The 24,287-nt window shown below is 42.7% G+C and overlaps 1 protein-coding gene across 3 annotated transcripts in view; it reads right to left on the bottom strand.

The window, feature by feature from the left end:
• Positions 1 to 6,497: 6,497 nt before the first annotated feature.
• Positions 6,498 to 24,287, bottom strand: part of NCAPH (non-SMC condensin I complex subunit H) — a 37,027-nt gene continuing 19,237 nt past the window's right edge. The window contains exons 9-18 of one of the 3 annotated variants that reach the window (XM_074403510.1): positions 23,979 to 24,184; positions 19,284 to 19,432; positions 18,247 to 18,353; positions 17,766 to 17,888; positions 14,803 to 14,913; positions 13,550 to 13,732; positions 12,496 to 12,612; positions 11,033 to 11,124; positions 10,580 to 10,668; positions 6,498 to 7,047 (exon numbers count right to left, since the gene is read on the bottom strand). In XM_074403510.1, the coding sequence (XP_074259611.1) occupies positions 10,581 to 10,668; positions 11,033 to 11,124; positions 12,496 to 12,612; positions 13,550 to 13,732; positions 14,803 to 14,913; positions 17,766 to 17,888; positions 18,247 to 18,353; positions 19,284 to 19,432; positions 23,979 to 24,184 (1,176 nt within the window). In that variant the 3' untranslated portion in view covers positions 6,498 to 7,047; position 10,580. The remainder of the gene's footprint in view (positions 7,048 to 10,579; positions 10,669 to 11,032; positions 11,125 to 12,495; positions 12,613 to 13,549; positions 13,733 to 14,802; positions 14,914 to 17,765; positions 17,889 to 18,246; positions 18,354 to 19,283; positions 19,433 to 23,978; positions 24,185 to 24,287) is intronic. The other 2 variants (XM_010352020.3, XM_074403513.1) reach the window with 2 other exon arrangements.

Here is a 24,287-nt window from a genome sequence, read left to right as displayed (position 1 = left end):
TGCTTTGGGAGGCCAAGACAGGAAGATCCTTGAACCTAGGAATTCGAGACCAGCCTGGGTAACATACTGAAACCCTGTTTCTACAGAAAAAAAAAAAATTAGCCAGTGTGGTGGCACATACCTTTAGTCCTACTTCCTGCAGCTCCTAAGGAGACTGAGGTAGGAGTATTGCTTGGGCCCAGCAGTATGATGAACTATGGTCACAGCATTGCACTCCAACCTGGCTGACAGAGTGAGACCTTGTCTCTAAATTAAAAAAAAAAAAAAAAAAAAAAGGCTGGGGTGGGTGGATCACTTGAGGTCAGGAGTTTGAGACCAGCCTGGCCAACATGACGAAACCCCATCACTACTAAAAATACAAAAATTAGCCGACTGTGGTGGTGCCTGCCTGTAGTCCCAGCTACCTGGGAGGCTGAAGCAGGAGAATCACTTGAACCTGGGAGGTGGAGGTTGCAATGAGCCAAGATTGTACCACTGCGCTCCAGCCTGGGTGACAGAGCAAGACTGCCTTAAAAAAAAAAAAAAAAAAAAAAGGAAATCTTATAGCTGAAAATGACATTAATTGAAATAAGAATTGTGCTATATAGGGTTGTCACATCGTTTGGGTTACTGTAACAAAATTCTGTAGACTGGGAAAGCTTCTAAAGAACAGACATTTATTGCAGTAGAATGTATTGCAGTTCTAGAGGCTGAGAAGTCTGAGAGCAAGGCACAGCATATTGTCTGGTGAGGGTCCACTCTCTACTTCATAGATTGTTCCTTCTTGCTGCAACCTTACATAGTGGAAGGGGCAAACAAGCTCCCCCAAGGCCTCTTTTACAAGAGCCCTGAATCCAGTCATTAGGGCTCCACCCTTATGACCGAATTACTGCCTAAAGTCTCCACCTCTTAACAGTATTGCATTGGGGATTAGGTTTGAACATATGAATTTTGGTGGGGACACAAACATTCAAACAGTATCAGAGCTCAAGAGTAGATTGAAGATGGCCGAGAAAGGAATCAGTGAACTCAAAGAGAAATTGACAGAAATTATCTAATCTGAACAACAGAAAAAGGATTAAAGAAAAATGAGTATATATTAGTCTTCAGGGAAACGAATATCAAATCATAATGAGATGCCACTTCACATCTACTAGGATGGCCATAATAACAACAACAACAACAACAAAAATGTGGACAGTAGCAAGTATTAGTGAGGATGTGGAGAAATTGGAAACTTCTGGTAGGAATGTAAAATAGGGCAGCTGCTTTCAAAAACAGCCTAGCAATTCTTCAGAAGATTAAACTTAGTTACCAGAAGACCCAAACATTCCTTTCCTAAGTATATATACAAAAGAACTGAAAAAAAACCCCACATAATTTGTGCATGAATTTTATAGTAGATTATTCACAATAGCCAAAAAGTAGAAACAACTCCGAAGTTCAGCAGCTAATGAACAGATAAACAAAATGTGGTCTGTCCACACCTCAGGAACATCTGAGGCTTGGTCATTTATAAAGGAAAGAGGTTTACTTGGCTCGCAGCTCTGCTGGCTGTACAGGAAGCATGGTGCCAGCATCTGCTTCTGGTGAGGCCTCAGGCTGCTTCCACTCATGACGGAAGGTGAAGGGGAGCTGGTCTGTGCAGAGATCGCATGGCTAGAGCACAGAAGCAAGAAAGGAGGCAGGTGCTAGGCTCTTTTAACAACCAGCTCTCATGGGAACTCACTCATTCATTACTGCAAGGATGGCACCAAGCCATTCATGAAGAATTCAACCCCATGATCCAAACACCTTCTACTAGGCCCCGCCTCCAACACTGGGGATTAAATTTCAACACGAGACACAGTGGGGCCAAACAACAGCACAATATGATGCTATACTATTTGGTCATAAAAAGGAATAAAGTACCAAAACACACTACAACATGGATGAATCTTGAAAATATTATGCTAAATGAAAGAAGCCAGCCACAAAATATCACATATTGTATTATGATTCCATTTAATGATATCTCCAGATGAGGCACATCTCTGGAGACAGAAAGTAGGTTAGTGATTGCCTATGTTTGAGGAGAAGGGGGTCAGGGAATACAGTTTCTTTTTGGGAGTGACAAACATGTTCTAAAACTGATTTGGGGCTGGGCATGCTGCCTAGGCTGGTCTTTAACTCCTGGACTCAAGCGATCTGCCAACCTTAGCCTCTGAAAGTGCTGGGATTACAGGCATGAACCACTGCACCTGGCCATTTTTGTGCTTTTTCTCAGTGATTTTGCTGTTTAAAATGGTTCCTAAGTGTACTGCTGAAGCGCTCTCCAGTGTTCCTAAGAGCGAGAAGGCTGTGATGAAATGTGTATTACATTAGCTTCATTCAGGCATGAGTCACAGTGCTGTTCTGTGAGTTCAACGTTAATGAACCAACAGTACATACAGAGAAAGGAGGAGGAAATTCACCAGTCTATACTACATGAAACCATTCTAGAAAATGCTAAAGTATTATAACATCTACAGTGCATGATGTAGCTATGGGATGGAATGAAAAAGTAGCGAAATTTGTGGATTCATTAGAAGACTTTTTTTCTTTTTTAAGTGGGCGGTACTCTTGTGAGGACAGAAGCCAAATAAATTTAGTCTTGTTACCCATGGTCAGAAAAATGTTAAACTCTTCTTGGCTAGTGTTTTATTTTAATAAATACTGCCTATAATTTGTAAAATATATTGAATGTCTTTAAATAAAAACAGACATAAAACAAGGTTAAATATTAACCAACTGATGAAAATGTTTTGACCAGAGGCTCACAGGAAGCTAACCCTGTATCTTACCGAGGAGCAACAGCTAAGTATTTGCTAATTCTGTGCTTGCAGAGACTTTATAGGACATGGCTACCAAAAGAACGCACTGTATTCATTTTCTGATCTAAGAAGCTCAATGAATCCTAAGTAAAGAAACACAAAGAGAATTACTCCTAGAGAAGCGATAGTTAAACTGATGAAAGCCAAAGATACAAAAAAGATATTGAAAGCTGTCTGAGAAAAAAAAATAGCAATTACATACAAAGGATAGTGTTAAGAGTATATGGCCACCTCTCTTGAGAAACTGTGGAAGCAGAAGACATTGGAAGACATTCAAATGCCAAAGGAAAAAAACCTATCAACCAAGTGTTCTACACCCAGTAAAGCTATCCTTCAAAAATAAAGGCAAAACAGGTATTTATTTTTAAAATTTTATTATTCTTAAAATTGTTGTGGATAAATAGATGTATATATTTATGGGGTACATGAGATACTGATACAGGTATGCAATGTGAAATAAACACATCACAGAGAACGGGGTATCCATCCCCTCAAGCATTTACTCTTTTCAATTATATTCTTTAAAATATACAATTGCTACTATTGACTATAGTCACTATAGTCACCCTATTGTGCTATCAAATAGTAGGTCTTATTCATGACTTTTTCTTTTTTTTTTTTTTTGGTACCCATGAACCATTCCCACTATCCCCAAAAGACATTTTTAAATGCACCAATTGCAGACCTAGATCATGGCTTGCTGCCTCAGTGCTGAGCAGCTTGGCTTCAGCCACCGTGAACGGTTCCTTTCCTTGCTCCAGAACACCAAACTGGTTGCCACAGATGCTGCAAATCCTTGTGGGGTTGAAATGACCAGTATCCAGTGCTGAGAAGGATTGCCTGTGATCCACTGTAGTTGTACCACAGCAGAATTGCTAGGGCACCAAAGTGTTACCTGCAGCCTCTTGCTCCCCCGGGGGATCATACACTATAGGGTGGTCTGGCCAGGGAAGTGCACTTAGCTGCATACTTTACTGGGAACTACAATTCCCCTTCAGATATCAGGCCTTCTTGCTCAATTCAGTTTGTAATATCTGGTTCCCTCTTCCTTTGGGGAATGTGTTCTCTCTCAGGGTCCCACAATTCTCTCTTGCAAATTGCCCCTCTCTTGCAAATTGCAAATTCTATTTTGCAAATTCTCCTGCCCTTCAATTCTGGTTCTGTTTGGTAGAGAATGTTAAAACTTCAGTTATGGACATGGTATATAGTCTTATCTAAGAAGGCTTCTCAGCATCTGAGGCAGATACTGCTGGGTACCTCAAATTTTCTTTTAACCTTCAGTAACAGAACCCAAATTTTTAGCTGGACACACTACAACTTGTATTATTTTCTGTTACCTACAACAGAATACCCGAAACTGGGTAATTAACAAAGGAATTTATTACAGTTATAGAGGCTGAGATGTCCCAGGTTGAATCCACATCTGGTGGGAGCCTTCTTGCTGGTGGGAAGGCTTTTGCCACCTTTGTGGCATCCTGAGGTGGCAAATATTCATACTGATCCCCAGAAAACTGATTTAACAGGGAGCAGCAGTTCTCTTTTCCCCTAGTCCCTCATCCTGCTGCTTAGAATATGGATGTGAATGGCTGGATTGCAGCAGCCACACTGAAACAGAAGGATGAGCTGGAAGGATCCCCGGTCTCTTATAATTTAATGGAACTATCACACCAGTCCTGGAACACCTACTTCCCAAAGTATTTTATATGAAATAAACTTACCTTGTATACCTACTGTCTTAGTCAATTTGGGCTGCTATAACAAAATGACTTAGACTGCTTAATTTATAAGCAACAGACTTATTGTTCATGGTTCTAGAGGCTGAGAAGTCCAAGATCAAGTTGCCAGCAGATCTGGTGTCTGGTGAGGGAGTCGTCACTCACAGATGGTGCCTTCTCATTGGATCCTCACACAACGGAAGGGCAAAAGGAATGAACAAGCTTCCTCAGGCCTCTTCTATAAAAGCACTAATTTCATTCACCAGGAATCTGCCCTCATAACCTAATCACCTCCCAAAGGCCTCACCTCGTAACATATCAAGGGGATTTCAACATATGAATTTTAGACACAAATATTCACACCACAGCACACATACCCCACAGCAACCACATAATGAGGGAAACAGGAGAAGCAGGGTGGAGGGGAAGGGGATTTCATTAAAGAAGTTGGTACCAACCTCACTAGTTTTGTTTTGAAGAGACAGGATCTCACTCTGTTGCCCTGGCTGGAATGCAGCAGCATGATCATAGCTCACTGTAGCCTCAAACTCCTGGGCTAGTGGTTCTTCCACCTCAGCCTCTGAGTAGCTGGGATTAGTCACACATACCTCCACGCCCAGCTCATTTTTAAACATTTTTAAAAAGTTGCTGGTCTATTTTGCCCAGGCTGCTCTCGAACTCCTGACTTCAAGCAATCCTCCTGCCTCTTCCATTCAAAATGCTAGGATCACAGGTGTGGGCCACTGGCACCTGGCCCCAATCTTTCTAGTTTTACTACTAATTCAGCACTCGCCCAGACCCCACTATAAAGAAGTGGAGCTGACTGAGGGAAGGAATGGATCTAGCCAGTTCTACTCTCAGGAATAAAAGGAGAGCAAGAAGCCCAGCAGTGACCTGGCTTGGGAAAGTGATGGAGGCTTCAGCCCCAGCAAAACAGAGTATGGATTCTCACCCGCAGCACCACTGCTTTTTCTTTTTTCTTTTTTTTAATAGAGACGGGGTTTCTCCATGTTGGCCAGGCTAGTCTCGAACTCCTGACCTCAGGTGATCCACGCACCTCGGCCTCCCAAAGTGCTGGGCCACCCACGCCCAGCGCACCACTGCTTTTTCTAAAGCATGCTCTTAAGACTCTAACCGTCTCAATAGAACAGAGCAGGTAATGTTTTGGATACAATTTGGAAAGCATATTACTGTGGGGGATTATTTTTGTTTTGTGTGGTTTTTGGCTAAGGAGCAAGTTATTATCAGGAGCAATTGCCAATTATATACTTCACTGCTTCTGGCCTATATCCAAAATCTCTATTTAGCCAGTCAATATTCCAAATTGCAAGAAAAATTAATTTTCCTATTTCTCTGAGATTAGGGGAAGAACTTGTACATTCATATGTGCTGTGCATTCTGTGGAGATGGACAAATCTGAGTACTGCTCTCTACCCACTGCTAAGTCTGTATGATCCATCTGGACAGCACATAGCACAATGGCTGACAGCAAACTCTGGAGACAGATTACTGGGCTCAGGCCACCCCTGACAGTTAGCCAGCTGCCCTTATGCAAATTATTCTACCTTGGGTGTCTGTTTCCTCCTCTGCAACATGGGAGTGACAATAGTAAATTCCTCCTAGGGGTGCTGAGAAGGCTACGTGAAGCAATGTACAGAAGGGACAAGTATCACTACCAGCTCCTTCCAGTAGAATCCTGGGATTTCAGTAAGACCCAGTCTTGCAATCTGAATGTCCAGCTGTCCAGCAAGTGATCTCTTCCATTCTCCTTCAAGGCAAACTATCTTGGCCTCTTCTGCCTTATGGATACCCCTTCTGGATACCCCTGCCTCATGGATACCCCTTCTGGATACCCATTGACATGTGGGTATACAGAATAACTACCAGGACTGCATCCCCCTCAAAGGTAAGGACTAGGTCTATCTATATTCATCTAGTGGACACGCAAATATTTTGCCAGTTAATTATTTAGAATTTTATTTTAAAGCATTCTATATACATTTTTAAGTGTACATATGATGTATTTTATGTACATGGATTAGGAAGTTCTTTAAGGGCAACACTAAGTGACTACTGGAAAATTTTCTACAAGACTGAAGTTTGGAAAACAACAGATCAATTTAGGAGACTAAAGCTATACATTGATATAAAGAATGGATATAGATTTTCTCAATCCAGAATAGCACCCTCACCCCCTCTGCCCTCTCCTCTCCTAGATGGTCACCATAAGGGAGTAAAGTTTAATCAGTCAAGCACAGAGCTTCAGGGCGCTGGCACTCAGATTGCGATGGAGAGAAGGAAAGAGCACAAATAAACAGGGACGCTGGTAGTTGGCTACAACCTGGCTGTAAGTCCATGGCATCTTCTTCTACCCAGACTGGGGATGTCCTGGCAACTGAGTAAGTGATGGGCCTCCTGCTGCTGACTTCTCCACAGGGAACTCAATCTTCTTGCCTCACAAGAACATCAGAAAGGTCCTCTGTTCCTTCCAGCTTTAGATTCTGAGGGAAGACCAAAACATGCATGGACTTTGGTATACTGAGAATAAAAGAATCATCAATTCTAATCACAGTAACAAGGTAGTGACTATAAAGGTTTGTCCCATGATTATAAGAAAACTGTTTCAAAGCAAGTATAACTTGCATGATAAAAATGATTCCCAATCCTTGTTATAGGATTAGGATTAGCCTGAAGGTGCTAATGGAGGCAGATGGGAGGTCATCAGGAGCCATAACACATACATATAGTCGGTCATCCCTCCTTATCCTTGAGGAGTGTTCTGAGGTCCCTGGTGGATGCCTGAACGACCGGGGGCCACAGATAGTACCAAATCATATACACACATATCATTTATATATATATATATATATATATATATATATATATATATATATATATATGTATACACAAACATACCATGTTTTTTCTACACATATATACTTATGATCAAGTTTAATTATATATTAGGCACAGAAAGAGAATAATAATAAAATAGAAAAATCATGTCAAATAAAAGGGACTGGGACACAGCACTGTAGTACTACAACAGTCAACCTGGGAGCTAAGATGGCTACTAAGTGTATAGTGGGAGAGCCGCACCTGCAGTGTGGATTGACTGGACACAGGGACGGTTCACATCCAGGGCAGGATGGAGTGGGACACTGTGACATTTCATCACACTATTCAGAACAGTTGCAACTTAAAACTTATAAACTGTTTATTCTTGGATTTCCACTTAGTATTTTCAGACCATGGGTGACTGTGGGTAACTGAAATAATGGAAAGTGAAACTGTGAAAACAGGGGGCTACTGTATTAACCCCATCCATGCACGCCTCCTCCAGGCACCCCCAACTGCCCCACTGCCTCATCCCTAGGAACAGGGGGCTATTGTATAAACTATGTGAGGGGAAATTGTTATCAGACTGGTGGAGGAACAGACTTCAGACAAGTGTGAAACATGGAGAGAAAGAAGTCCAAGAGGAGGTCAAGTTCTTCTGTGAAGTGTTGAGAATATTTCTCGTGGTGGCTCTAAACTCCAAGTTATCATGATCCTGTAGATTATCACAGTAACTGCTATGGCCAATGTTACAAGCCTAATTTTCTCAACCCAAAGCCAGGCACCAGTAATGGCCTCAGTGCTCAGTTCAACAAGTCATGAGCTGTAGCCCTCCCCCATTCTTCAAAAACCAAGAGCTCTGGGACCCTTAAAAAGAGACTTGATCCCAGCAAAATGAACAAGCCCATATTGCCACTGGGGGCAGGGATGCAGAGCTGGAGTCGGAGCAGCACGACCTCAGTGAAGCCACAGAATCACCTGTATTTCTTTGCAGTGTTAGCCTGGCCTGACTTTTTAAGAAACAAGTGAGGGTCATGAAGCCGCTCCAGGTTTCTGTGGAGGCACAGACCAGGGAAGCACTCTGACCCTAAGGTGGGGCTGATGAGCAAAAGAAGTAACACTCTTAAATTGGACTCAGAAGATTTCTGAGCTTTGGAGGCCAGCTTAGGAGCCTGGTGTCCTAGGAGATCCATACCCATGTGGGAGAGTTGCCAGCAACTATGTCCACCAAGATGGTGTGCAAATGAGATTCCAGGCCTCCCCTGACACTTCTCAAGGCAGACAAATGGATGGCCTGCACACCAGCCACCTGAGATGGGGTATCCTCAGCAGAGCTCCTTGTGGATTTCTTGTCAGGGCAATGATAAAAATATATTTTTTAATTTTTTCTTCGTCATTCTCTCTTGATGTCGTTTTCACATGACATTGGATACCTCAGGATGTGTCAGGTATAGAAACTATCATCTCCCATAACCGCAGGCACATCTGCCTTCACAGGCTAGTGAATAGGGCACATCCTCTCTCTGCAGCCTTACTGCCCCCCCGACAGTAGCCATGCAAGTTCAACATTCCTGGGTTAAAACCATTCCCAAGGGCTCTGATGCACAATTGTTCCTTCTCGGGAAGCGGCACTGGGCTCTTTTGTTTAGGCCTCAGGTTTGAATACCCAGACTAGTGGTTACAAGCCCAATGGTCAGCATGGTAGTTGGAGACATACAGAACTTGGTCCTGGCCCAGTGGGTCTTCTACACCTGTTCCCCACCCAGAACCAAAAACTAGCTTCTGCTAACTGGACAGTTTCTTCTTTTTCTTCATGAGGTTGTGAGCTAAGCAAGGTATTGCCAAGAGAAGTGGTAGGTCACTGGGATTGGCTAGGGGCTGTGCCACACAGGCCAGGGCAAGCTCTCTCCAAAGCAGTGTCAGACCTAAAAATGGAGCCAATCCTCCCTGCTCCTGATTTCATTATGAGGCCAGAGGTCACATGTTGGCATATAGGAAATCCTGGATGCTTCCAGTACCCCACTTTTGCTACTATTCCATTCCCATAATCACCCACTAAAAGCACATTTTGGCATTCAGACAGTAACTGCATTCCAGTGCCCACCCTCACCTCCTGGGGAGTTGACAGTGGTGGTGCACACCATGGCCACAGTGCCCCAGCCCCAAGGTCATGCTTGCCACACATGCCATGGCCCAGTACATAGCCCTCTACTGTAGGTGGCAAAGGCTGTGCTGTCCATCAGCTGGCTGGGGACCCTAATGCCTACCAAGTGTCCAGTGATGCTCAAATGTGTGGGCTTACTGCTGGCTGCCCTCTCCCAGCAGTGGTATCCCTGGATAGTACCACTCAGCTCCTTAGCTGTCCCATGGCTGTGCAGCTGTTGGCTGGCATGGCACAGGAGTCTGCCATGCTGACCCAGCTGGCACTTCAGGATTCTCCTTCCTTGTGACAGACAGCTTTACTTTTCTGGCTGTTGCCTCCATATATCAGTACTCTTCTCTTCCTGCAACTGTTTTCTTTTCATCCTCATCTCCCTCTTCTTTTCTCTGCCATATCTCCCATATGTCTTGACTTTGGTACTACCAGGCTTTGGTCTTTTTTTTTTTTTTAAAGATGGAGTCTGGCTCTGTTGCCAGGCTGGCATGCAGTGGCATGATCTTGACTTACTGCAACCTCTGCCTCCTGAGTTCAAGCAATTCTCCTGCCTCAGCCGCCCAAGTAGCTAGGATTACAAGTGCGCACCACTACACCCAGCTAATTTTTTGTATTTTTAGTAGAGACGGGTGTCTTACCATGTTGGTCAGGATGGTCTCAAACTCCTGACCTCATAATCTGCCTGCCTCAGCTTCCCAAAGTGCTGGGATTACAGGCGTGAGCGCTCGGCCGGCTTTGGCCTTTAAAGTCTTTGACAGTCAGTGAAGTAAAAGCACGTTGTGTTCTTAGGTTGGGGAACTTGCCAATGACATTCCATCATCTAAAATCTTACTATTTGGGTCCTCTTCACTATTTTCACTGCTAATCAAACCTGATGACTTTTTTCTAAGTTACTTCTAGGTGCCTGGCTAATCATTTGGGTTGAAGGTACTGCTTAAGTCACTGGATTTAAGAAATCCTATGGTAGCCCATGAAAGATAAAACAAAAAGCTCAAATGAGTTGACATAAACAGGGAATATTCTAACACTCCCATGCTTACCTTAATTACCTACCTTTTCATTGGCTAAATGCAGGAGACAGGCAAAAGCCAGAGGAATGGAGAGGTTCTGAGCCATGACAGGGGGCAGGCTGGAAAGAAAGGGGCAAGTATTTAGGTCACTGCAACTGTTAAAACAAAGGTTCATTCATCAAATATGAATAATACACATATGCAATGACTAAACTAATGAGAAACAAATCTTCCCGATGCATTTTATAAGTAGATTTTTCCAGTTTCTTATTTGAAGATAAAATATCTGCTGTTACACTCTGACCAGTCGCACAGAAAAACGCCTTTTTAAAGTTGGTCTGTATTTAACTATCAACACAGAAAGAAAACAGAACGGCCACTACAAGTGTCATAGAAAACAGGCTGTGTGTGGAGGGCCCGCCACAAGGATAGCTCAGAAAGAGGGTGAGCCCCCAGAAAGCCCCCATGCCTGCCGGCCTGCACCTCCTCTGCAGGTCCTTCGTGAGCCTGCTGAGCATCTTCTCATCAGCCACTTCTGCTGGGACCCCTTCTTTTCCAGCTTCCCTGTGGTTTGCCTAACAGAAACACATTTATATATCAGACAGTTAGGGCTAGTGCACTTTTGAAAGAGCAACAAAAATAAAGTTGTATCACCAAAAAGTCTATACCTAAATGAAATGAAAACAAATTTCTTAGTTATTTTGAAGAAAAAGGATCTACAAAGGGAACCAGTGCCTCAGCCCTACTCTACAACATTGTGGTAAACATGGATGTCATGGCCAGCATCACCCTGGTAAAGAAAACACTGCAAAGAGTGTCCTAGGGTGCCCCAAAAACAAACAAGAAAAAAAAAAGCAGTAGCAAAAAGCCATGACTATTTATAGCTTCAACTGGATTACACTGCTAAGGGCAACACAAAATAAATATTTAAAAGTAAACTCAAAGTTTCCACTTAAAACAAACACCCTGAAAAGATACCCAAAAATGTAGGGGGGAAAAAAAAAGAAAACAAACAAACAAACAAAAAAAACCCCAAACACACACACTTGCATCCCATTCTATTTTAGTTAAAATTTTATGAATATGACTGAAGGTTTCTCTGATATCCAAGACTATACAGCTTAAGGGCCTCAATCAGCTTAAAAGTTTTCACTTCTCAGCTATAGGTCTAAACTTAGAATATTCTCTGAGCAGAAGGGGTCAGAAAGAGAGAAGGAATCTAATTAACTGAGACTTCCTTTCGTTGAGGTGGACCAAGTCAATCAAGGTTTCAGCGTGTTCTGAAGAAGTAGAACCTGACAGCATAATAATTACTTTTCTATTATCTTCCTACTGAGAATACATTCCAGAAATCAGAATTATTAGATCAAAGAGTTTAAAAATGTCATAGCATATATCAACTTAATTGCTACCAGCAGTGAATAAGTACTCCGAATTTTCCTCCTCAGTAATAGAAAACAGTTTAATTAGTAAAACTGCTGCTGCTCTTTTGAAGTAGCATAAAGATTCTTTCATTTGTATTTTTTTGATTACCAAACAAGGCTGAATCACACCTTACATGCTAGTTTGCTATTTGTATCACAGTTTGTGTGACCTGCTTGCTTGTATACTTGGTTCATTTCTCTCTTAGAGGCATGACATCTTCGTTGTAATTTGTTTTGTTTTTAAACATACAGAATCTCACTCTTGCTCAGACTGGAACGCAGTGGCACAATCACATCATAGTTCATTGTAACCTCAAACTCCTGGGCTCAAGTGATCCTTCCCACTTCAGCCTCCCAAAGTGCTGGAATTACACATATGAGCCACCATGCCCAGCTCCTCTTATTTTTGAATGAACATTTCTGTATTCGAGGCATTGCCCAAATCAAGGCATCTTCAGCTGTAGACATGAGCCACTCCTCCCCCACATACTGGGCACCTAGAGAACAGGCAGAGCATCTGACCTCTATGTCTGCCTCCTTTCCAGAGAGCGCTGTCAGCAGGCTCCACATGCTCTGCTTCAACTTCTTCATGTCCATCTTTTTGGCAGTCTTGGCATAGTGAATTTCAATTTTATTTACCTGAAATAAGTATATGACAAAGTAAATCTAAGCAGAATAAAGAAACTTTTACCATTAATTCACTGTAAAAACAAAGGTCTGAAGTTTAACTAAAGAAGGAATCCAGTTTCAACCAAGGAGCTAATAGATCTCTGTTGTTGTTTTTTTTTGAGATGGAGTTTTGCTCTGTCACCCAGGCTGGATTGCAATGGTGCAATCTCCACTTAATACAACTGCCACCTCCCAAGTTCAAGTGATTCTCCAGCCTCAGCCTCCCAAGTAGCTGGGATTACCAGGCACCTAGCTAATTTTTGTATTTTTAGTAGAAATGGGTGTTTCACCATGTTGGCCACACTGGTCTCAAACTCTTGACCTCAGGTGATCCACCCGCCTTGGCCTCCCAAAGTGCTGGGATTACAGGTATGAGCCACAACACCTCCCCAGAGCTCTCTTTGGACACTAAAATAGAGTTACGCATATCAAATCTAATTTCTTTTTGATCAAGTGCAATCTACATTAAGGCTAGCAGTGTAAAAGAGAGAAGTGAATCAAATATTAAGGAAAGCATAAAGTCTGCCACCTGGTACGGAATAAATGTTCAATGCATGATAATACAAACTGAATTTGGCCAAGATTTTTCAGAGCCACACAGCTAGCTAGCCTCACTGAATTAGCATATAAATTTATATTCTCTGACTGCAGCCTTCATTCATATACCTTACTTGGGTGACCAATTCCTCCCTAGCTATATGTCTTATCAAGGTCTTTGGAGAGATGGTCAGTTCCACACAAACCTAATTAGCATCAGCTCACTCCCACAACCATATTTAAAACTTGGAGAGCAACAGGTTAAAATTGAGAAGAAAAAACTCGAGCTCAGACTGAGATGACTCTCATTTAAGAAGCAATCAAATAGATTTCAGGCAAACAATGTAATTCTCAGTTGTTTCATCCATACCTTCTGAGGCTCAGCTATCAGGTTTGACTCCCCATATGTTGTGATGTCTAATCCTTGGGTTTCAGGAGTGTCACCATTCTGTTGTGCTGTCTTAGGTGAATGGCAAGGATAAGGTGAGAGGCCAGAGTTCCCAACTGCTCCCACAAATAAGTCATCTGACTCTTCATCATCACTGTCAGCAGCCTGGGCAAGAAACAGCTCTTCAAGTTTGGTGGAAGCTGTCAGAGGAGCTTAGAAACATCCTTGAAACAGACTTCATGTTTACAAAGCAAGAGACCATTTGATAGTTCACTGAGTCATACTAGGATGAACTTCTAGGTGCCTCTATTTATCATCTTGTTTCACAAAAACCCTATTAGAGTGGTATCTGTTATCAACCTAAGACCCTTTGAACAGGAGTTAAAAGGAATTCAATAATCATAATTGCCACTATGTCTCCCCTTCAGCTTCTACCTAATTTAGGATTCCACTTTACAGAAAGCATTCCTCAAATACCAGATAGGACCTGCACATATCACCCAATGAAAGCAAAGGGGATTCCTGGGGCCATCTGGTCAGTAGCAGGTGTACCACCCAGAAGCAGGTGAGGAAGTCATTTTTGGGATCACATCCAGAGTTAATGTATCAGGATTTTGGGGCAGGGGGTGGGATGGGAGGATACAGATCAGGAATCAGTCTTTTACTAGGCTCCCTGAGTGATTTGTATATAAGTTAAAGTTTGAGAAGCACTGGACAAGAGGTCAGTCTGGATTTTCACTAAAATATAACAGCCTAACTCTCTTCCAAGTAAGAAAATAAGGTGAATACAATTTTTGTTTCCAGTTCTTTTCCCCCTCTCCACATGCAAGGACACAGAGGAAGCCTATTTTTCCAATTTCTGTTTCCTGTATTAGCCACCCCATCAGTAGACTCAGAGAAGGGATATGGAAATTATTTAGTCTAAACCATGATCTAAAGATAAAGAGTGGCTTCTACAAGTTCACAACAAGCTTGCAATATGAGAACTACATTCAGAGCTAGAAACCTGCTTATCTGAGATACACATAAAGACTTATTTTTTGCCACACTACATCATACCACCTTCACATGTCTATGTGTTTTGTCTACCTGGCCAAAATATTAGCTCCTAAGATGATGAATTGTTTATATTCCTTTGTAATCCCACAACAGCCAAAATTAGTATTTTGTAGCAGAGGTTAAACACCTATCCACATGTTGACACATTCACTCGAGAGCCCCTTTCCCTGCTTTACCTGTAATCCAGGGCAAAAGTTGGAGGTGTCGTTAGGGTTGTTGTAATCATAGTCTTCAATTTCTTCATAATGCTCAGTCTCTACCCTATGGCCCTGGGCCATCTTGAGTAACTAAAGGAAATAATAAATGCAGAAAGCAGTTTTTTAAAAACTGAACTAGGTTACGGAGGTAAATCTTAATTCCTGTGCCCAATCTCCTCCTAGAATTATACGATTTTAGAGTTAGAAAGGCCCTCACAGGTCATCTAAGTCTAACAGACTTTTCCACTGCACAGTGCAAACCTGGAGTAGTAACAGGGCTCAATGCCTCCACCAATCCCACATAAACCAGAGCAGCTCTATTTCTGTCTGAGTGGCAATTAGGCCTTCTGCACAATTTTACTTGAAAAAGGGTTCCTTCACTAAAAACAAAAGTTGGAAAATCCAGCCGCCAGCTTTCTGAAAGTCAACGTGTTGCACTTAAACAATTCTGATAGAAAACCCATCACCAGTCAGGCAATGGTGACTCCCACCTGTAATCCCAGCACTTTGAGAGGCTGAGGTGTGAAGACTGCTTGAGCCTAGGAAGTCTGAGACCAGTGTTGCGCAACAGTGAGACCCTATCACTACCAAAAATTAAAAAGTTAGTGAGGTGTGGTGCTCTAAGACTGTGGCCTCAGCTACCCAAGAGGCTGAGGCAGGAGGATTGCTTGAGCCCAGGGGTTGAGGCTGCATTGAGCCATGCTCATACCACTGCACTCCAGCCTGAGACCCTGTCCTTTAAAAAAAAAAAAAAAAAGATGACAACAACGAAAAAAGAAAAAAAAGAAAACCCATTACCTTAATTAACAGCCCGTCTCATTTCTGGATGACAACCACTGTTCCCTATATAACAAAAGGGAGAGACATCCAGCTCTTCCCTCTAATTACATCCATCATCCTCATTCTGTTTTCCAGAGCCTCATGGAACTTTGCCTCCTCCTTTAGAAGTGCCTACTGGCCACAGCCTTTCAAATAGTTGCAGGTCCTTCCTTAGACCAGTGATTTCTACATGATATATAAATTTCCAAAATTACCGGGCCTAGTGGCACATGCCTGTAATCCCAGCTACTCAGGAAGGTGAGGCAGGAGAATCGCTTGAACCCAGGAGGCGGAGGTTGCAGTGAGCCAAGATTGCGCCATTGCACTCCAGCCTCGGCAACAAGAGCAAAACTCCGTCTCAAAAAAAAAAAAAAAAAAGAAAGAAAGAAAGAAAAGAAACAAGTATGAGGGAAAAAAACTAGGCCCCAGAGTGCGATGATCTCATGACTCTTCTACCACCTTCATATCTAAAAATGCAAATTACCACCTAGGCCACATTACTCAAAGGTTCCTAAGGGTTGGAGGGAGGGAAGGGTGGCTGTGGCCACAGATAACAGTTCTTGTACAAGTTCTCTATGAAGCAGCTTCCTTCTGAGGCTGGGCAAGGTGTGGTGGCAGTGTTCTACCACCTACCTTCACTCAGCCTTCCTTTGTATTCTGCCTCAGGGCCCTATCTGTACTTCACTAGAGCAAGCCACTACTGGAATCTAACCAATATTGACCATAGCCATAGTTTCCACTACTGTTGCGACTTTGCATCTCTTTCTGTGTTTATGAGAGTATTTCTATTAACTAAATAATATTGATTTTAAAAAAACATATCTTAGTTTATAAAAACAGAATGTGAGGCCAGGTGTAGCAGCTCACGTCTGTAATCCCTGCACTTTGGGAGGCTGAGGCAGAAGGACTAGTTGAATCCAGGAGTTCAAAGTTACAAAGAGCTCTAATTGTACCACTGGACTGCAGTCTGGGCAACAGAGCAAGACCTTGTCTCTAAAGAAATTAAATAAATACAAAAAAAATTAAATAGAATGTGCAGTATCAATCAATTCAGGAAAAAAGAAAATATATATATATACATATTTAAAATCTTGTGGGAAAACAGGCAAAATAAAGAGGAACCTATAAAGTGTTGATACCCTCCGTGACAGTAGGACAACCAGTAATGTAAGCAAGCAGAGGAGGTGAATGGCATGGAGTTTACACCAACCACTGCTTACCCCATCAGCAGGGACATGCGAGGAGAGCCCCAGGCAAATGAAGGAGGCAGTAATCAGGGTGCAACACCAGGTAATCCAGAAGACTCCATGTGAGTCTTAGAAGGAGCTCCGGCAGCCTGTTCAGCCCTAGGAGACTTCCTGAGGATGTGAGCCCATATGTCACCCTGGGCTTGCTTTGACTTGGATTCTGAGTAAGGCAACCTTACTGTAAAAAGCACTGGGTAAGTGAATCCACAACTTCAATGAGAAAGTGAAGGAATTGGCCAGGGATGGTGGCTCACACCTGTAATCCCAACACTTTGGGAGGGGGAGGCAGGTGGATCACCTGAGGTCAGGAGTTCGAGACCAGCCTGACCAACATGGTGAAATCCCATCTCTACTAAAAATACAAAAAATTAGCCAGGCCTGGTGGTGGGCACCTGTAATCCCAGCTACTTGGGAGGCTGAGGCAGGAGAACTGCTTGAACCCAGGAGGGAGAGGTTGCAGTGAGCCGAGATCACGCTGTTGCACTCCAGCCTGGGGCAACAAGAGCAAAACCCCATCTCAAAAAATAAAAAAGAAAAAGAAAAAAAGAGAGAAAGCGAAGGAATCAAGAAATAACTAAACTTTTTTGAAACTTCACCAAAAGACAACACTCACTGCCCCACTTAATTTCAGCGTGGAGGCTTCAGTGTCCAGTATTCTAGCCAGGCAAAGTATCTCTGAGTCTTTACCGTGCATCCATCCTATAAGCTTTTCCTTTTAGCTTTCTTTACCTTATCTATTTGATTTCCTGGTAACACCCCCTGGCTAATATATACCCCTCCTCTCACTCTCCCCTTTCCTCAAAGGCACTGCCTAACCATCACACTATCAGCCACTTGATAACTTGTATGCTTAAGGGAACCAAGGAATAGGCTTACCCTGGTGCCTGGTTTGAGGTGAAGCTGGACCAGAGTGTCGACATCGTAGTTGAAATCTGTAGGAAGGGTGGTGGTTCTCCAATTCTGGTTCTCCAAAGTGGACTTGGTCAGAATAGTAGCAGCCTATCAATGTTTTTTTAAAAAAGTGTTTTAGGCATATTAACAATGGTCAAAACATGTAATTTTTTTAAAGCAACTTGGGAAGAGTTTGGGCAGCATGAGTCTACCATCAGTCTCGCAGTTTTATGTAAAAAAAGTTATTTTGCTAGCATTATTCTTTTTATTCTAAATTTGATTCTTTCTGCCACTGAGTTTAGGACTATTTCTCAATAGTGCTTCTAGGGAATAAGGAAAAATAAAACCATCTGTTTGCTCTAAGAGTTAAATTTATATGGAATTTTTAAAAAGTCACATCTGAAAGGGAAAAAGGAGTGTGAAGAGTAATTTAAGAAAGGATAATCCTAATAAATCCAATACAAACCTTTGTTTTTCTAAAATATACATCAAAGTCAATATCATCTTCAAAGTCAATTTCAAAATCTTTCTTTGTACTCTTCTTTTTGTTTTCTGATTGGGAGGGAGCATCTTCTGTAGAGTGAACACAGATGTCAACACTTCACTTCTGTGGCCTAAACTATTTATTCATTTCACAAGATCTGCTGACAGCCTTATCAAGGTTCAAAACCAAAAGGCAGCATTGTGTCTGAGCATCACAACAGTAGGAATACTCAATCACACACCCTCTTTTCATCCTAAACGTATAATTTGTGTTTTGGCTAAGAAAACACATCAGAAACATATGCTTGGCTGGGTGCAGTGGCTCATGCCTGTAATCCTAACACTTTGGGAGGCCAAGGCAGGAGGACTCCTTGAGTCCAGGAGTCGAAACTAGCCCAGGCAACAAAGCGGGATCCCATCACTACAGAAAATTTAAAAATTAACTGAGTATGCTGGCGTGACCCTGTAGTCCCAGCTATTCAGAAGACTGAGGTGGGAGGATGCTTAAGCCCAGGCTGCAGAGAGCCATGATTCGCCACTACACTTCAGCCTGGGTGACAGTGTGAGACCCTGTCTAAAGAAAAACAAAATATAAAACAACAGATGTTTATCCTTTTCTTTCAAAGAGACAATGCAAAACACGAGGTCGGTACAGCCCTTTGGAGTTCTACAAAATGCCGGTGTGTGCAGTAGCTCCTGTGTGCGCTCTAGAGCCCAGTGGTCATGCCTACCCATAGCCACTAAGTGAAGTCATATGGATACTAGGGAGCAGTGTGAGCTAGGAGCCCAGTTCTCCTAACTCCAGTATTTACTCTTCTCACTTAGAGGCTTCCATTTTTACTGTCCCTTCACCCCAGGCCAGGCAAACTGAACAACCAGCAGGCTGGCTCATATGTATGCTTCCTCAGCTTATTAAGAGACACAACAGGGCTGTGACTGGCATTTCCTTCCTTGGCTAACTGATAACTGGCAGTCATCTACACTATTTCTTTTCTTAAAGTTCCACCTAGAATTACATACGTTTGCGTCGAGGCCTAAAGCGCCAGTGATCCGGGCCAGCCCACATTGACATGGTCCGAGGACTGAAATAAGAATATTCTCCAGGTTTCATAGACAGAAGGGGGCACATGGTCCTGATGTCTCCATCCCCAAGGGAAATAATTTCTTCTCTGTAACACACATGAAATCATATTTGTATATGTACAATACATATATTACAATGCTGCCTTTACATATGAAGCAGCATATGTCCACAAATGAGCTGCATTTCTGAGTCCAATACAAATACTTCATTATTAATAATCCCTTTTACTTCTCAAGTACTTTTGCTTCCCTTAATAACAATATAATTATATCTATACAAGTACTCTGGACATTTCAAAGTGCATCATAAAATGCTAGTCTACCTAATTTGAGAGACAAGATGACAAAAGTACAAAGATTCAATTTTTGTATAAGACTCCACAGATAGTAAAATGCCAGAGCTGGGAGTTAGACACAATTCCCTTAATCCCAGCCTCAGGGCCTTTCCACACACAGGCTTCTTGCCACACAAGATGACATTCTTTCTTCACCATGCTTCCGTAAATGAGGGCTCCGAAAGATACCACTATAGTTCCTACTAAAAGTGAAAAAAATGTTCATCTAATTATTTTGTCCCTCTAATGCTTTGGGAGCCCCCTTATAGGTCATCCAGCTTTATTATTTGCCGTGTGTGACATGTCTAAGCAGTCAGTCCAGCATGGCAGTTTCGGTTTGGGTTTTCACTCTCTACTTTTTAAAAAAATAGAGATGGGTCTCACTATGTTGGTCAGGATGATCTTGAACTCCTAGCCTGAAGCAATCCTTCTGCCTCAGCCTCCCAAAGTGTAGGATTACAGGTGTGTCAGGATTACACCATGCCTAGCCATTTTTTCACTCTTTCTACAAGATACGAGCTTTCTCCTAAAGGGCTCGGACAAGTCAGAAAGCATGCTGGTGCTCCTGCACTGCCCTCTGAAGGTAAGGTAACAAAGAAGTTTCAGACAGACTGGCTTTGTATTTGTATTGAGCACATATGTAATTCCTGTTTATATCAGCCATATGGAATAAGCTAAAAAGGCTTTTAAAAGGGGATTTTGTCTTTATATACAGAATTTTAAAAAACAAAAACAGATTATATTTGTATAGTTATTGTGTAATTAAAACCTAATTTAAAAAATTAAAATGTGCTATAAAAAGTCACATTTCTAGTTTGTAACACCTAATGCTATAACAGAATCTGATGCCTAGTAGCCTGTTATTAAGTAATAAATGCAGTGCACTGTAAACTCTAGAGGGAGAAGGAAGACAGTTTCAATAGCATTCCCACTCCATTCTGATGGATATTCTTCTATTAGAAAGAATGGCTCCCACACCTGATTCTGGGGATGGAGGGGGACAGAAGCACTACAGGCTTTTTGAACTGTAGTAATTCAATACAGGCCTCCTACCAGTCCCAATTTCACCACTCAACAATTAAATAAATCCACTTATAGTCCAAAACAGCCTAACCACTTTTCAAGGCGGCCCACTTCAAACATCTCCAGTTCCTCCAGGGAAATTCTTTATTTCTTCTATCCCCTCCCCATAATATCACAATATTATGGTGCCTCCTTCAATTTAGCTATGGTTCAATTTAGTGTCCTAACACTGGCAAGATAAGGTCTCCTCCCAGCTGGCCTGGCACATCAGGCAGCATGCAGTCAAATGTTTCATTCTCGCGTGCGTGGAGTAAGCTATGCTCCGGGCCCTATACCCTGATTAGGGCTTTAACCACAATGACTGCAGTATAAAGCACACTGGTACTACAGAAGGGTTGGTCAGAGAATACAGAGAACACTTGGCTCCAAGTGTTCTTGGACTGCTGCTGCTACCTGCTGCACAAAGAGAGGGAGCTCACTGTTAGACGTCAAGCACTTTTGCAGACAGTCCTTACCAATGCATGTGCACAAAGAGCTCCACTTCTTAGGCTGTGCAGCTGTCAATGTGCTGCCATGCAGGGATCAATAACATGAGGCATCTACACGACACGTATTTATCACTCAGCACTGCCCCACCTCACCTTCAGCCAGAGGCCCCAGAAGACCTTTCAGTAGAATACGGTTGTTTTCAACCCTGGGCGTAGAACACAATCACCTGGGGATGGTGATGAGATATCTGGCTCCCTGTACCCATTGAGATTCTCAAGCGGTGTGGACTTGAGCCTGCCATCCAAAGCTCACTATGTGTGGCCAGGACTGGTCAAAGGTGCTGGGTGACAACCATTAGTTAAACTCTCTTGAACCTCATAACAAGACCTAATTATAGGGTTGCTATAAGGATAAAATAACTAATTTTAGATATTATGTGAATTATGTGAAATAACACACATAAGGCACCCGACATCGCATCTTGCACAAATAATAAGGAACTCAGTAAATATCAGATATTGCTATTATCACCTGGTCCTGACCCTTCATTTTATGGATGAGAGAACCAAGACCACAAAAGGTGATAACATTGCCCCACATCTCACAGCTATCCGCAGCAGTCAGGTCTACTCCAGATCAAACACTCACTGAACTGCCAGGAAAGGCCAGTAATGTGGCAAGGGGAGGGGATTTATGGATGGATAAAACCTGAGACTAGAAACGCGGCCTTCTGCCCCTAATGCACTAGGTAGAATAGAGTCTAAGATTTTGTGCTGTTTGGAATAGTGGAGAGAAGTGGAGACACTTGTTCAAAATAACCAGCAGAAAACATCTTCCAGAAACCAAATAAAAGTCATGGAAGCCCTTTGTTACTGTCAGTCCCTCAGATGTCTATTTCCTTACTATTTAAGGAAAGTGATAGCTTTTCTCTGACTTTTTTTTTTTTTTTGAGATGGAGTTTCGCTCTTATTACCCAGGCTGCAGTGCAATGGCGCGATCTCGGCTCACCGCAACCTCCGCCTCCTGGGTTCAGGCAATTCTCCTGCCTCAGCCTCCTGAGTAGCTCAGATTACAGGCATGTGCCACCATGCCCAGCTACTTTTTTGTATTTTTAGTAGAGACGGGGTTTCACCATATTGACCAGGATGGTCTCGATCTCTTGACCTCGTGATCCACCCGCCTCAGCCTCCCAAAGTGCTGGGATTACAGGCTTGAGCCACCGCGCCCGGCAGCTTTTCTCTGACATTTGAAAATGACATTTTTATAAGAGTTCATCCCATCGACCTATCATTTCCCCATTCTTAGACAGGATGAGAACAGGGCAAAATCGCAGCCATGTGAATAGTACAATTCTGGAGAGCAGGGTGCTACTGGGCCTGGATGGGCAGTGGCACCCTGAGGTGCCACATGCTCAGCCCCTCAGATTCCTAATAATAATTAAAAGACATTATCAGTTTGTTTACCACAAGGGCAGACAAAAGAGCTTAGGAAAGATATTCAAGCAGGGCTCTTCAATAGATTTTTGTCATGGTAGGAAATTATACTAAGCAACTTCTGTTTTATTCAAACAAAACCAGCTTGGCTGTCCCCAATCCCAGTCCTGCAAAGGTCTGTTATAGACATAGGAGTTAACAGAGGGACTGTTCACTCTCATCTCATGGAATCTCCTGCCCCCAGGTCCATTCAAGACCTTTACAAGACCATGACACTAAAGGGTTGTGAGACCCTGCTTCCAAATCATATTTAGAATTAAAACAATAATCTATTAAGTACATAAAAGCCAACCAAGTTCTGGTTATTTTTATAATGTTTACTAGGGTAATCAAAAATTTAAATTATTAAACCAATTCTCCTTTTCTTCCTCCAAATATGCTCAATTTTATTGGTTGGTTTTGCTTTCCCCGCCTTGCTCATCCCCAGTCTACCCATCTAGTAACCCAACACTGCCTACCCCCCACTTGCTTACCCTTCAGGTGGCATAGTGGTGGCTTGGAATCACCAACAACCACACTATAAGCAGTGTGTACAAAGGGAGCATACTCTGTGCTAACAAAATGCATGTGGTAACTGATGTAGCTACTAGATCCCAGGTGCTTTGTTCCAAACACTTTACATTGTTTGAACCTGTACAAACTCCTGCAATGTCAGTTTTATAACCAAAGTGGCTAAGCCAACATTCAAAGCCAGGTGTGATTTCTCTGAGTCAGAAAGGCTCAGCTGACGTGTATGACACAGCACACCAGCCCAGCCAATCAGATATCAAATTCAATCACCCCAGCAGGCGAAGATGAAGCTGGGCGAGAGTACTGACACTGCAGTGGAAATCTGCAGAAGGGGGCAGCTCTTCTGGGAGCCCAAGTGTAGCTACTGCACAGCACGAACCTGGCCTCCCCACCTGCTGGCACCTCATTACAACACCCTAAGGAGATTCCCCAACTCAGGGGTGGAGGCGTAGAATAGGAGGGATGCTAAAATCTGTCAAGCCAATCTGTCAAATATAGGGGACTGATAATAGGGGAAATCAGTTTCCAGCAGGAAATGTTAAAAATTGACAGAGGCCAGGCATGGTGGCTCACACCTGTAATCGTGGCACTTTGGGAGGCCAAAGCAGGAGGATTGCTTCAGCCCAAGAGCTCAAGATCAGCCAGGGCAACGCAGTGAGATGCCCATCTCTATTTAAAAAAGAAAAAAAAGAAAGACATTTTTTTTTAAATTAGAAAAAAAAGAAAAAACAACCAATGGAAAACTCCTATGGAAACACTTTCTGTGACTCTGAGAGCCTTACTGGCAGCTCTGAACCTGGCAGGGTTCCTTCCAGCTCCTGAACTCTTCATGATCCCCAACTGCAGTGTGGTCAGGTTCATCATTGGCATCAAAGTCATCCTCCAGGGACCCATCAGGGAAGTCTCCGTAGTCACTCTCCTCAACCTCGGCATTGATGTCAAATACCTGGTCATTCTTCTTAAACTTGTCTACCAGGGCTGACACAGACTGGAGGGACAAAAGAGGGTTCTCTAATTCTCATTCTTATAAGCACTTCAATTCCCCACTGGAGGGACGGGCTTCTCACCCTTAAATTTCAGCCTCTAGCCTC

This window comes from Saimiri boliviensis, chromosome 1, assembly GCF_048565385.1.
Source record: "Saimiri boliviensis isolate mSaiBol1 chromosome 1, mSaiBol1.pri, whole genome shotgun sequence".
NCBI classification, from domain to species: domain Eukaryota; kingdom Metazoa; phylum Chordata; class Mammalia; order Primates; family Cebidae; genus Saimiri; species Saimiri boliviensis.
Note: the sequence above shows the minus strand (reverse complement) of the source record. Positions and strands in the feature narration are given on the sequence as shown.